Source organism: Protomyctophum bolini (assembly GCF_963924005.1).
Source record: "Protomyctophum bolini genome assembly, chromosome: 21".
Taxonomy (NCBI): Eukaryota; Metazoa; Chordata; class Actinopteri; order Myctophiformes; family Myctophidae; genus Protomyctophum; species Protomyctophum bolini.
In genome coordinates, this window is record NC_137882.1 from 9,501,983 (window position 1) to 9,514,550 (window position 12,568).

At 42.3% G+C, this 12,568-nt stretch overlaps 2 protein-coding genes across 2 annotated transcripts; both read right to left on the reverse strand.

Moving 5' to 3' along the window:
• Positions 1–1,909: 1,909 nt before the first annotated feature.
• On the reverse strand, positions 1,910–3,812 carry tagln3b (transgelin 3b; the record flags this gene model as incomplete). The annotated part of the gene is made up of 4 exons (XM_080793583.1): positions 1,910–2,051; positions 2,180–2,282; positions 2,460–2,634; positions 3,633–3,812. 4 exons carry the CDS (start codon positions 3,810–3,812, stop codon positions 1,910–1,912), a joined length of 600 nt encoding a protein of 199 aa, XP_080649709.1.
• Positions 3,813–6,470: 2,658 nt separating this feature from the next.
• abhd10b (abhydrolase domain containing 10, depalmitoylase b) lies at positions 6,471–11,033 on the reverse strand. The gene is made up of 5 exons (XM_080793559.1): positions 10,923–11,033; positions 10,045–10,228; positions 8,422–8,533; positions 7,447–7,584; positions 6,471–7,264 (listed from the first exon to the last, which is right to left on the reverse strand). Exons 1-5 carry the CDS (start codon positions 11,014–11,016, stop codon positions 6,923–6,925), a joined length of 870 nt encoding a protein of 289 aa, XP_080649685.1. The 5' UTR covers positions 11,017–11,033; the 3' UTR covers positions 6,471–6,922.
• Positions 11,034–12,568: the final 1,535 nt, after the last annotated feature.

Genomic DNA, 12,568 nt, shown 5'->3' on the forward strand with positions numbered 1-12,568 from the left:
ACAGAGGGAGAAAAGAGTGGAAGAAAGACTCACACTCAACAAAAAAGTTCATGGGTGACTCATTAGAGACTATATAAGAAAATAACTTTCTCTTTAATTTTACATGCTCAATAAAGTGCTCTAAGTGTTCAGTGCAAGAAACATTTCAGTCATGCGACCATCATGATGATGATCATCGCATGACTGAAACGCTTGCTGCACTTGAGCACTTTATTGAGCATAAAATAAAGAGAAAGTTATTTTCTTAGTCGGCCACTCGGTCAAAAGGAGTCATCGATCCTTTTTCCACTCTATCTAGAACCAGCCATGAACCACATTACAAATATTCACCTCTTCCTGTAGTGACTCAGTGCAGGACATTAAACTTACATCATGTAAATTATTGTACATGCTGTCACAACATTTTCACATGGATGGGTAACTCCTATTTAATAGTGTTGTGAGAGAACAATATTGGTATGCGAGACAGAATGACTGTAACATTTCAACTCTAACCTTTGATTTACATGTTTCAGCTATTAAGAAGCTTCCAGTTACCTAATGGAAACTATAACAAGCAAATAAGTTAATTCATGCATGCCGTTATCATCCAAGCTACTTGAAAGATTTATCATTTATTAATATGCCCCCATAAACTGTACTACTGCCATCAACTTCGACCTTTTCAGTTTGTGTTCCAAAGCCCAACCCAGTCCTTGTTGAATTACTTTATTTATAATTCATTCTCCATTCTATATTCCATGGGATGAATAAACTGAAAATACATAGTATATATTTAGTGTATGAGGCTTTTGTCACTTACTTTCTCTTTCTATACTATAATATAACATTTTTAAGCAATATATTTATGGCATTTCTTCTTTATTAAACAATATCACAGGGGAATACCGGAAGAAACGGTTGTATAACACAATAGTGGTCACGAATTATACTATTATAGTGCAAAGTCCTGAGTTTAACTGACTAATTTGACCCTTACAGGTAAATTGTAAACCTTCTCCTTGCAGCGATCAGAATACCTTCAGCTTTATCATCTCATATAGACCTACAAACAATTAAGTTTACATACTTTATTTCAGCAACATTTTACATAACAAGCCTCGAGATATAAATATATTTCCAAAATATAAACATGACAACATAAAAGTGCACATTCAAACTAGAATCATATCTGCAACTAAAAATGGTAACTTCACTGTCATTCACTTGCCTGAGCAAAATTGGACACATTATAGGCTGATCTATTCTAACACACATAACCCTTAAAAGACCAACGTCCATAATGAACCAAACATATTAAGAGTTTGAAGTTTGACGCCAATATAGCAGAACAGTCTCTGTACAGTATTTCTTTAACCAGGCACAATGTGATGGTGATTTGGTTACAGAGGATACTGCAATGAGTCTTCACACTGACAAAATTGCAGAGACATCATCAGTCATTGAGTTCTATTATACAGTAGCTCAAGGTGAAACAAAATTGTAACAGACTGTCCCAAATCGTTGAATAATGGCAAATAGATGACTACATGAATACAAATACATTTAATACATGCTATATAACACTTGCTTATGTCTGTTACTTGAACATGTGTATGCTTTCAATTCCAACTCTGGGTCCACTGTAAGACTAAATTAAATTAATGTTTAATGACTGACTTCATTGAACGAGGCCAGAGTGAGGACAGCAAATAGAACCAAAGGGAGAAATGAAAGTAATAGGTTATGGCATTTAACATAAGTGTTGGAGATGGGACAAGCAGCATTTGAAGGGAAACTGTGAATTTAACACAGCCAGAGGTACGCAGTTTATGGAGGTTTTAGGGATACAATTTGAAGGGAACGTAGTTAAGGTGTGTAGACACAAGGAAGTGGGCTACTACTGAGCATCCCATCATTGTCCCAGGAACTACATGATCTGACGGTGCTGACCATAACCTGTCATGCCAGACTGGGAGGCTCCTTGGTTGCTGCCCATCTGCAGGCCAATCAAGCTCTGCCCTTTGCGCATTTGTTCTTCAGTGAACTCCCGCCGATACCCCTGGGCTTTCCTACAAATACAGTAAAAAGTAAGACAGGCTTGAGCTGAGGAATTATTATGGAATTAAATAATCATGTCCAAAGAGCCCCAGAAAAGTATACCACTTCTGTAGGTCGCAATGAGCGTGCTTCTCCTCACCTGTGGAACCAATCACGGTCACCTCTGTAATGGCCGTCGTCCTTAGTGAGGGCCACACTGCCCAAAGCCATCAGGGTTCTCTGCACTGCTGCCATATCTTTTGCTATTGTCAAAGCACATATTGAAAAAATGTCTCATACAATTGATTTAAAAATCAATTAAGCAGTTCAGCACTGAGTGGAATCCTGTTTTGAGCTGCAGATGATTGGAAGGATGGTATAGATCAGATGTGAAATTAAATGTGTCAATCAAAAGCAATAATGATCTGAGAACACCTCACCTTCCCACAAGTCCACGGTTTGAAAGATATCAGTGGTTGTCACCCCATAGGCCTCTGATGCTTGCAGGAACTGGGAGATCTTCTCCATCTGTTTGAATGCCATCTGTGTCTCTGTAATCTTCTTGATGGGTTCCTTCCCTCTTGGATACAGGCTGTTGATAAGCCTGCAGAGAATCTGGAGGAGGGATGTGGAGTGGTGAGCTGTTGTACACACCTAGATTTTAACCCAGGTCTCCTGTGTGGGAAACCAAACATCTAATGCTCAGTCGTCCCCATTAGACTTCTTGGCTTCTGGCAGGGTGTTTTGCCGAATACTGGAAAACTCACCCCGGTGCTTGCCCCTTTTTCCTCCCTGAATTCTCCCCAGTGAGGGGGGATAACTTGTAATATGCTATTGGCTGTTTTAACAATATAAAAAGATACTCCGATGGAAAGTCTTTATCATTTTACTTATATTGACCCTATAAACAATTTAGTATAATTTAGTATATGTAAGCTTTTGCCCACTCAAATGGTACCTCGTCAGATAATCCCCACATAGCCTCTCCCACCCCTCACTGGGGAAAATTCCGTGAGGAAAACACAAAAGGGGTGAGTTGTCCTGTTACCGTTTTGCCACTACAGTATATTCACCCTCACTGACCTCCATTTCATCAGAGAAGCCGACCCTGGACGACCCCAATGTTACAACGTGTGTTCGATCCGTGGTCTCACATGAGAAACAGAGCCCACACTGTTACCACCCGGGCTCACAACTCAAATCACTTGCCAGACAAGTTTGTAGATTGTATATAGAGTAGACACACTGCATATATGCAGTGTACATATTTAGAGAGAGACAGGGCACATACGTATATATACACACACTCACGCTCTCTCACACACCAGCTAAACCTTCAATTACCAGTTAGCTATAGCTGCATGACAAATGTTAAGGGCAGCTCTCTGGTTTAAAATTCCCATTATAGATAAAGATAATTTCATATATTTTGTATTTGACACATATTTTGGTTGAGCATTTTAACTCTTCCTCCTATTTCCCTTTAAGTTTTACAGTGCTCCTACTCCTACTCCTATTTCCCTTTAAGTTTTACAGTGCTGTTAAAAATAGTGTGACAGCCTAAATAATTCAATGGTTATTTCTATTTCCAGTAGATGTACTAAGGCACTCACAGTTCCATCCATCAGCCAGTTCTGGAAGTTCTGCTTGCCCGGCTGTGGTCGCTCTAGGTTTCCTCCACACTGTGCGACTATCCAGTCCACCAGCCGGACTTCCAGATCATTGTCATACTTCTGGTCTATCTTCTCTTGCACTTCTCGGCTCAGCCCATAGCTGGGTCCCCTGTTCGCCATGACAACACACCCAACAAGCTACACCAAACCAAAGCAAGCAACCCTGGAGGAAAACAGCACAGTTGAAGCTGAAAGGACAAAATCAAATTATAACAAAATAATTATGCAAAGTCCCCCCCCCACCCCCCCCCCCCCCCACACACACACACACACACACACACACACACACACACTATGGTAACCACAATACTAACAGTTGTAGAATACAGTACAAAACCCTTTCATAGTAGCTTAAACATTTTAAATGTTTTCTTTCTAAATCTTTCCTTTCCCAAAACACCTGTCCCTTTCAGCTTAATAGGCTAAGGCGGCAGGGCCCCCTAGACATGGAGCTCTTGTGGGGATGGGTGTGGTCCTTCCTTGGCATTTGTCCCGGACAAGGACATCATCCTTTATTGCCATGGGAGCAGCCAATCCAATTACTCTAGTCTGCACAGTAGCCTATATGCCCGCTGATGTAGACCAAAGGCAAGCAAAGCAAAGCAAAGCATAAATCAAAGCAAATGCAGCAACTGCAACAATAATGCAGAGAAAAACTTTTCAATAGGAATCAGGAAATCCAGATAAGCACGACAATAAACTGACAGCATTGTGACTGATCTAAAATATGCAATTCCTAAAATGTGATACCCATTAAAGTTAGGCATACAGCTGATACAGGCAATACTACTGATATAAGGCTACGGCAGGCCACTGCGTCATGCAATCACATATCTATCCCATGAAGGCTGTGTGCACTTACTCTAGAGAAAAGGATGTCCCTGTAGTCCCCTTGCCGCTGTGTTAATTCCGCTGAGTTGAGCAGAGCAGAGGATGCTGAATTGCTGAAGCATCCATGAAGCGCAACGGAGGCGCGTCCGTTTGTGCGTCAGGCGAGGCTAAAGACCTTACAGTACATTGTCCGGGAGTGGCACACTGCTCGTTTTATATGCGACCGCCTCTGGGGATCTCTGTAAGGCACAATATGACATGGGCACATGGCACCTCGGCTCTATAGCAGAGACGAATCGATATCCCCGATTCCAGCTTTAGGTAGCCTGTTAGTAGCTAGTATGAAACGACCCGTCATCACCCGTGTACTAAGGCTACAGTGTATGCTACGCGATATAGCCTTGGATCAAGACTATATTTGATCAAGTCTGACTTTTACTTTAGTATCATAGATCTGATAGTCTTGATCCAAGGCTATACGCGATAAACCTTGCCACCTGCCATGAGAAAATCGCATTTTATACTAGCCCCCCCCCCACACACACACACACCATTAATGCAAAAATAATGCTAATAAAGATTAAACCATGAGGTAGTTAGTTAGCTATACAACTTGACTATTTTTGTCTAGGTTTGGACCTAGGATGGATACTGTAGAAGGAAGATATGATTGAATTACTGTCCTTTGGAGCTACTGTAGTTGCAATAATGAGAGGTAGGCCTATTTGTCTGCTTTTATTGAGTTAGGAGTTATTTGAGGTGGATGAATGTTCCAGAGAAAGGACGTCCTGTGTAGACTAGAGCAGTGGTTTTTTCACTTTTTCATGTCAAGGGCCCCCAAATCAACATTTATTAGGCCATGGATGTTTTGAAAACATATGCCAGTGACCCCAATAAGGGAGGATTTTTACAGCTCTAGCAGTGATTCTGAAACATTCATTTCATGGACCCCCAAATTCACACGCATTATGCTACGGACCCCCGATTTAATGGCATTTCTACCTCCGGTACCCCAATTTATATTGTAAAACCACTGTTAATTTAACAGACCCATAAGGGTCCATTTGGTTCCTTATATCTCTAATTGAGCTAGGTACCCCATGGAACTCCATCAAGGACCCCCAGGGGTCCCTGGACCCCACTTTGGGAACCCATGGACTAGAGTGCAGCAGTGTGGACCCTAGTCTCCAAATTATGCAGCTAAAATGTTTTGTGGCAGAATGTGCCGTTATTATGCACAAATATTTTCCTATAAAAATATAATTTAATTAAAAGATTATAGGGAGGTCATGGTGAAATAGCAACATATACTGTAGACAAGGTGTCAGGTAGGCTATAGCCAATCATGTATTTTTCATTCATGTGAATTTGCAATCATCCAAACATTTCCAGACATTTTTCACAAACCGATGCATGCTCATATTAAATGTCCTTTGGTTTCGGGCTTGATATAGAGGTGAGTGATTACATACCTTAAGCGTGCAAGTGAAAGGTCATAGTCGCAGTTAGCAGACCTGAGGGAAGTTACTGGTTGGTTTCGCCCCATTGAGCGCAGGACAGCAAGCAGCAAATCACATGTTAATCAACAGCTCACTCAGCTCCAGCAGGGTTGGCCTTTCTACAACTTAGGTATGGCTGCTAGATATACTGATGTTACCAGTTCTGCAAACAAAACCTTAATGCAGCTATGCTACACCACCTTTGATACTTATCTTGAGTGAATAAAACAACTAAATTTTATCGCAAATTGCTTTGTAAACAAGGTTATCTCTTAAGTGTTATGAATGAATATTTAATGTATTTGCCTACTGCATTACTGTACATGCTGTAAAGCTTTCAATAGTTTAAATGCCAAGCGCACTCAGCCTTCATTCAGAACTTCATCAGTGAACAGTTACTTAGTGTTTTGGTGTAATAATGGGTGCTATCACTTCAAGTAGACACCTGCACTTTAGAGGCTTTATTGGCCAAAACAGGTGAAAAGAGATTAAAAAAGGCACAAAACAACTACATGTCTAAAATGACAAGAAAGAATGGTCCAAAGAAAAGAAAAAAAAAGTGGTAGCGGCAGCAGACAGCAGCAGCAGACAGCGGCGATGGCGGCGGCAGACCTTGTAGAGGATGGTCAAAATGAACACTTGACATAATAAACAGGAACAAGTACAAACACAACCTGAAGAAACAAGGGAGCAGTTTGTAGGGGAGCTCCCTTTCATTACAGTTTGCACTGCCTGTGCATTAACGTCTGTAAGGGCATATTAAACAACAAACTGACTATAGGAACAGCGGAACCGACGGTAGGATAACTGAGCGGCATAAGGGATCTAGTTTGGCGGAGATTGGACCATTTTTCTCGAGGGTGCTTCTCCCTGACTCTCATGCTCCCTTCCCCTCTCAGATCAGACCAGGGTGGTCAACTTGTCTATGAGGTCATCGATGGTGTAGACCATGAGCTTGATGTCGTCCTTGTCGGCCATGCGGTGCTGGCCGTGTCGGCGGAGGATGACGTCCACGTCCGGGCTGAGGACACGCTCTGCCACCTGCATGGAGATGTGCCACGGCACATCCTCGTCCTTCAGGCCGTGGATGAGCCGGATTGGGCACATGATGGGGATGGGGCTTTGCAGCACACAGTGATTCTCCGCCTCGCGTAGGAAGTCCATGCTAAACTTGTACGCGCCTTCCTCTGAATGCTTGGTGGGCACCGACCACTCGCCTTTCTCTTCAAACTCCTTGCGTGTCTGGGTTGTCAAGAGCGGAGATTGAGAAATCACACAGAATGAATAAGGTACACCCAATCAGATTGTAGAACCATGCTCTTAAAACAAACAAACAAACAAACATGTGATTAAACATTGTTAATCACGAATCATGACGTGATTGCAACTTAAAATATAAATGCATTCATTTGGGGCAAGCTCACCTCCAGAGGAAGAGAATTGAAAGCCGTGACGATGTGATCGGCTGCCGTGGAGATGCCCACTAGCGCTGCCGTCTTCTCTGGGCGTGCAATGCCGGCCAGAAGCATCAGCCATCCTCCTATACTGGAGCCCACCATGATCTATGTACAGATAACAAGATTATAAACCCATGGTTAACCGAGTTGACCAATTGAAAAGGTTATTTACTTAAAAAGAAAGAAATGCCAAAAAAATTAACTATTTAAAAACATCTCCTTTATATTTTGTTAACTCGTCATAGGGCAGCAACCAGATACATTTGATGTATTAATGTAATAAAGTATATTTTTTGGCATTACGAAAAATGATAGATAACAATCTCTCTACATTTTAGATAACAATCATGTATTCACAGAAGCAATGGAGAAATACTGTAGGTTCACAGAGCTAGAAAATGCCTGAAAAGTGTAAAACAGTGCCATCTTCTGGAGTTAAATGGTACAAAGTAAACACACATGGACACTAGTGACAGTGATTCTCAACCTTTTTGAGCCAGAGCCCCCTATCCCGATCTCTTAACGGATCCTTACCCGTTTCACTTTACACTCTCAAGAGTAAAAGATCTATACGAGTCCATTTGGTTACCAACTCTCCATCATTTAGCTGGGGACCACCTGGAGGTCCCCAGTCCTCAAGGACCACTGGTTGAAAACCACTGGTGTGTAGACCAATGTGGCTAAACAACACCTGATGATAGTGACGGTATCGCTTTGACGAAAATAACACATCTACTACCCAACAGCGCGTCATATCTTGACATGATGTAGATAGCTTAATAGTTCTAGTAGCAAGTTGCTACTAGCAACCAATGTTTTCTGAACGCAGCCATTGATTAACACTAGTACAGAATTAACTCTTTTGTTTTTGCGAGTTGCAATTCCATAACTTTCTGACTGTCAGCACCTTGCATCGTTTTATTACCCGAAGGAAATATTTACCTGTGGGCCTTCTGTTAACTCATCCAATACAAAAAGGACGTCTTTCTTCCAGGTACCAACCGTCCCCTCTGCCAACACACCCTCGGAGGCCCCATGACCTGTATAGTCAAACCTGACAAGGCACAAACACAACACATAGGTATCAAGTTATAAACACATAGGTGCCAGGCCCAGTTGTAAATAATTTGCTCGAAAACAAACTCCACGGAAGGTAGTGAATCAGGCTGGATCCCAGGCTTGCATGTGTAGTTTGTTGTTTCCACCAAATTAGGCACAAATGGTCTTGTGAGTGATGCAGCGTCAAACTGGGTTTTGATACTCCATACAGTTTGCCTATTTCTTACAGAAAAGTCCATATTATAAATCGTACGATCCAAATTGGAATTTGATGATTGGGCGGCTGTGGCTGAGAAGCTAGAGCAGGTCGTCCAATGATCCGTGGGTCGAATCCCAGCTCAACAAATGTTACTCACACTGTATGCGTTCCACTACAAGTCTCGCGATCAGTGACGAGAAAGGCTGATCGCTACGGACAGTGGAATAAACCTTGTTTTGACCAGAAATGCCATCTGGGACAAGGAATTGGAGATAAAGACGATTAAAAGAAACAGAAATGTATTTTTGTTGAGGGGCCTCAATAGAGTGTAGCTCCAAAGCCACTTTCACTTGGGAGGCTACACCAACGTGAACAGTTGCACATTTTATACAAACTATTTCCCCCTGAAGCTTCCTCGCAACCCTGACGACTGCACCCCACGACTGGTCTAGTAGGATTGACTGTTCACTCAGTCAACATTTCAGTTATTCTTAGAATAGGGCATGTTAAAAAAAAATAAGTATAGGTAGTAGTAAGTAGTACCTGGCCATGATATGAATTACTTTATCTATCTGTTATTCTTGTGCACTGTGAATTGTGTGAAAGCAGAACTGGACTTCTTTCTCCACTCACTCTCGTTGCATAGTGAAACGGGTCTCAAGAGACGACATAAAATGTGCTAAAAGTTTGAGACCAAGATTGTGAGACCTATTTCGCAAAGCAATGATGAGGATAAAGACAGGAAAAAACACTATTCTGCACTCCGCACTCATGGAGCACAAAGCCGACTGATGATAAGCAATATTTGAACTTAGCGCTATATCATACCCAGGTAGCTGTACAAACCAAAGTTCTACCAAAGGTCAACTGGCTACAGGTTAAATTTACCAGTGGTGGACAGTATTTTTGACTGAGCTACTTTTGCTTGCAGTTGAGCAATATTTGACTAGGAGTATCTATACTTTTAACTCCTCATCGAAGTCACTGAACGGCCCTATCACCTGTTTTGAATTTGCACATAATGCAGGAGGCAGAAGTGCGATCCGTTAATAACAACGGGTGCTTTCAAACTCCAACACTTAAAAAAATAATGTCTATTCATGATTTTCATGAAACAAAAGCTTGGCAGATTGAAAGAGTTAATTCAAGCTTGGCCTAGAGCTGCAATGTTGGTGAGTTTAACATTGTTTAATACAAGCAGATCACAAAAGCAAATTGGATGAATGGGGAGTCAATGGAGGGTATTGCAACTAGATTCATCCAATTATTTAAAAAAATCTAGAATAGCAAATTGCAGCTAAGTGTACCTTAGGTATGAGTGTCCTAGAGACTTGCAGAACTCCTCCAGAGCCTCAGCTTTCTGTCCATTCATGGTGGAGGCATAGCCTGGTAGGAACACCACACCTGGGCTCTTCCCCTTCAGTCTTCTGTAGGCCAGCTTTGGAAGATCTGGTCTTGAAGCCATCTGAACGGTGGTTTTATGTCTAACTCCTGGCAGGCAAAACACAGTGATTAACAAGGCACGACCCCCAAATTAATATGTATACAATGTGTGTTAAAATTAAAAAAACAATAATAAATAAACACTTTTTTTAAAAGAAAAAAAAATCTACATGCTCATAGGACGCCTTTGCATTTTGCAAATAGCCCATGCCCCATGTATATAGGTTTAAAGTGGTTCATGATTTTGATACCATTTTGCTGGGGACCCCCTGGAACGCCTTCAAGGAGCCCTGGGGGTTCCCGGACGCTCTTTGAGTGATGTAAGGCACTGCAATAACGGAAGTGAGTTTACGTCGTTTATAAAACAAACGTCAATAAAAGAGGTAATGCGTATGGACTTTCAAAAAAAATGTCAATATGGTTGTGAAATACCAACCTGCCTGTGGGCATATTCCATTTAACTCGCTTGCTTTCTTCTCTCTATGGCATTTAAATAACTGTACATGCGAAACTAAGTGAAGAAAACTGTTGGTTGGCAATATGTTATTATTTTGTATTAGATAAGATAAGTCAGCGGCAGCCCGAATTAGTTCACAAGCGCAGGTACCGCATCGTTTACATGCTGTGAAATGTTCAGGCCACAGGGCCTGCGTTGCCACACCCCCTGTCCATGTTTAACGACATTGTTAACGCTCTCAGTGAAAACAAATGAGTACAGTTTACATCGAGATTTTAAACTAACCTGCCAAACCATTTGGCGAGAACGTAGAGGTCCCTCCATGGTTTAAAATCTGTAAAAGTCCTCTGCGACAGGACCTCAGCGCGACGGCTGCCATACTGCTCCGTGACCCACTGTGCTAATATCGCGAGACGAGATAAATCCATTCAAGGTTCAGTGCGCGGAGATTAGACTGGGATCCATTAACTTCGCAGGTTGCTAATCCGATCTGGGTCTAAAGCGGATACGGAAATACTGCATGCATGTATGTGTGTGTGCAAATTACCGGATACAGTAGGCTGTAGCCCAGGTCGGACTGGTTATTTAGAATAAGAATATACACCAAGGTTTCCGTGAGGCAGTGCTAGACAGTAGACTAGACCCTACTGCAAAGTACAACTGGCCTTGACCGTCATTAAATACTCAAAACACATTATGTAACAACAAATAATAGTTATTTATAGCTATATTATTTCGTTTTTACCTTATGTTTAGACCAACATATTACATAATGCTTCCTTGATTGATTGATTGATTGATTGAAATATTTATTAAGTTTTCAGAATTACAGTACATTTCAAGCACAAACTCAATACAAAGACTGTTAACTGTGAGTGGACGACCCAATTAAGCATTACACTTGTTTACAACAGGGTCCACCTTGTTCAATTCATCAAAACATTTAGAGACTACAAATAGACACTTCTATTATAGTTAAAGAACACAACAGGAATTCATCATAAAGGAAGCAAAAATGGAAAAGAAACATAGGCTATACAGTGAGGGGAAAAGGGGGGGGGGGGGGGGGGGGGGGATTCAGATTTTACAGGGGCCAGTTTCGAATTGCATAGGTGCCCTTTGAGAGCGGTTTTGAAGGAGTCAAGGGATTCACATGTCTTAATGACTGTTGGTAGGGCGTTCCACATTTTGGTGGCATAGGAGCGAAAATAATTTAGTCCCTTGTTTGTGCCGAATCTGGGTTGTACATGGTTTGTTGCACTCCCTCTGGTGTTGTGGGTGTGGACTTTCGTTTACATTAAGGAAGTATCTAGACAGGTACATGGGTATCTTGGTGGTGTATCGAATCTTGTGGACCAGACCCATTGCAAGATGCTGTACTCTGTCGTCGACCCTAAGCCATCCCAGCCTGTCAAAGTGGGCAGGGGTGAGGTGGGTTCGGGGGGTGAGGCCAAGTAGGAGCCTGACCAGTTTGTTTTGGGAGGTCTGGAGCCTTGTTTTTAAGGTTAGGGTCCGGTCAGGGTTAGGTTTAGGTATATTTTTTACTGAGGTTAAGGTTAGGTTTAGGTATAGTTTTACTGAGGTTAAGGTTAGGGTTAGGTTTAAGTGTAGGCTGTCAATCACAGCGACTGGCCAGTCACAGCGCACCCTCTACGTCACTCTGTACTCAACCCGCTGAAGGAACCATTGCTCGCCTCTCGGGCGCCTCCCTAGGGAGGTCCTCGACGCACGTCCCACTGGGAGGAGACCCCGGGGCAGACCAAGGCGGAATTAGAGGAAACACATCGACTCACTGGCCTTGGAACGTCTCGGAATCCCCCAGGAGGAAGTCACTAATGTTGCTCTGGAGAGGGAAGTCTGGAGCACTCTGGTGGAGCCGTTTCCCCCGCGACCCGACTACGGATAAGCGGTTGAAGATGGATGGATGGAAC

What these genes read in the sequence shown, in the direction of transcription:
- abhd10b (XM_080793559.1), bottom strand. Translation starts at nt 11,016, where the DNA reads ATGGCAGCCGTCGCGCTGAGGTCCTGTCGCAGAGGACTTTTACAGATT. An exon ending in CTCGCCAAATGGTTTGGCAG is followed by an intron (nt 10,229 to 10,922) that starts GTTAGTTTAAAA and finishes TTTGCCTGCCAG; the next exon opens with GAGTTAGACATAAAACCACC. An exon ending in CTAGGACACTCATACCTAAG is followed by an intron (nt 8,534 to 10,044) that starts GTACACTTAGCT and finishes GTGCCTTGTCAG; the next exon opens with GTTTGACTATACAGGTCATG.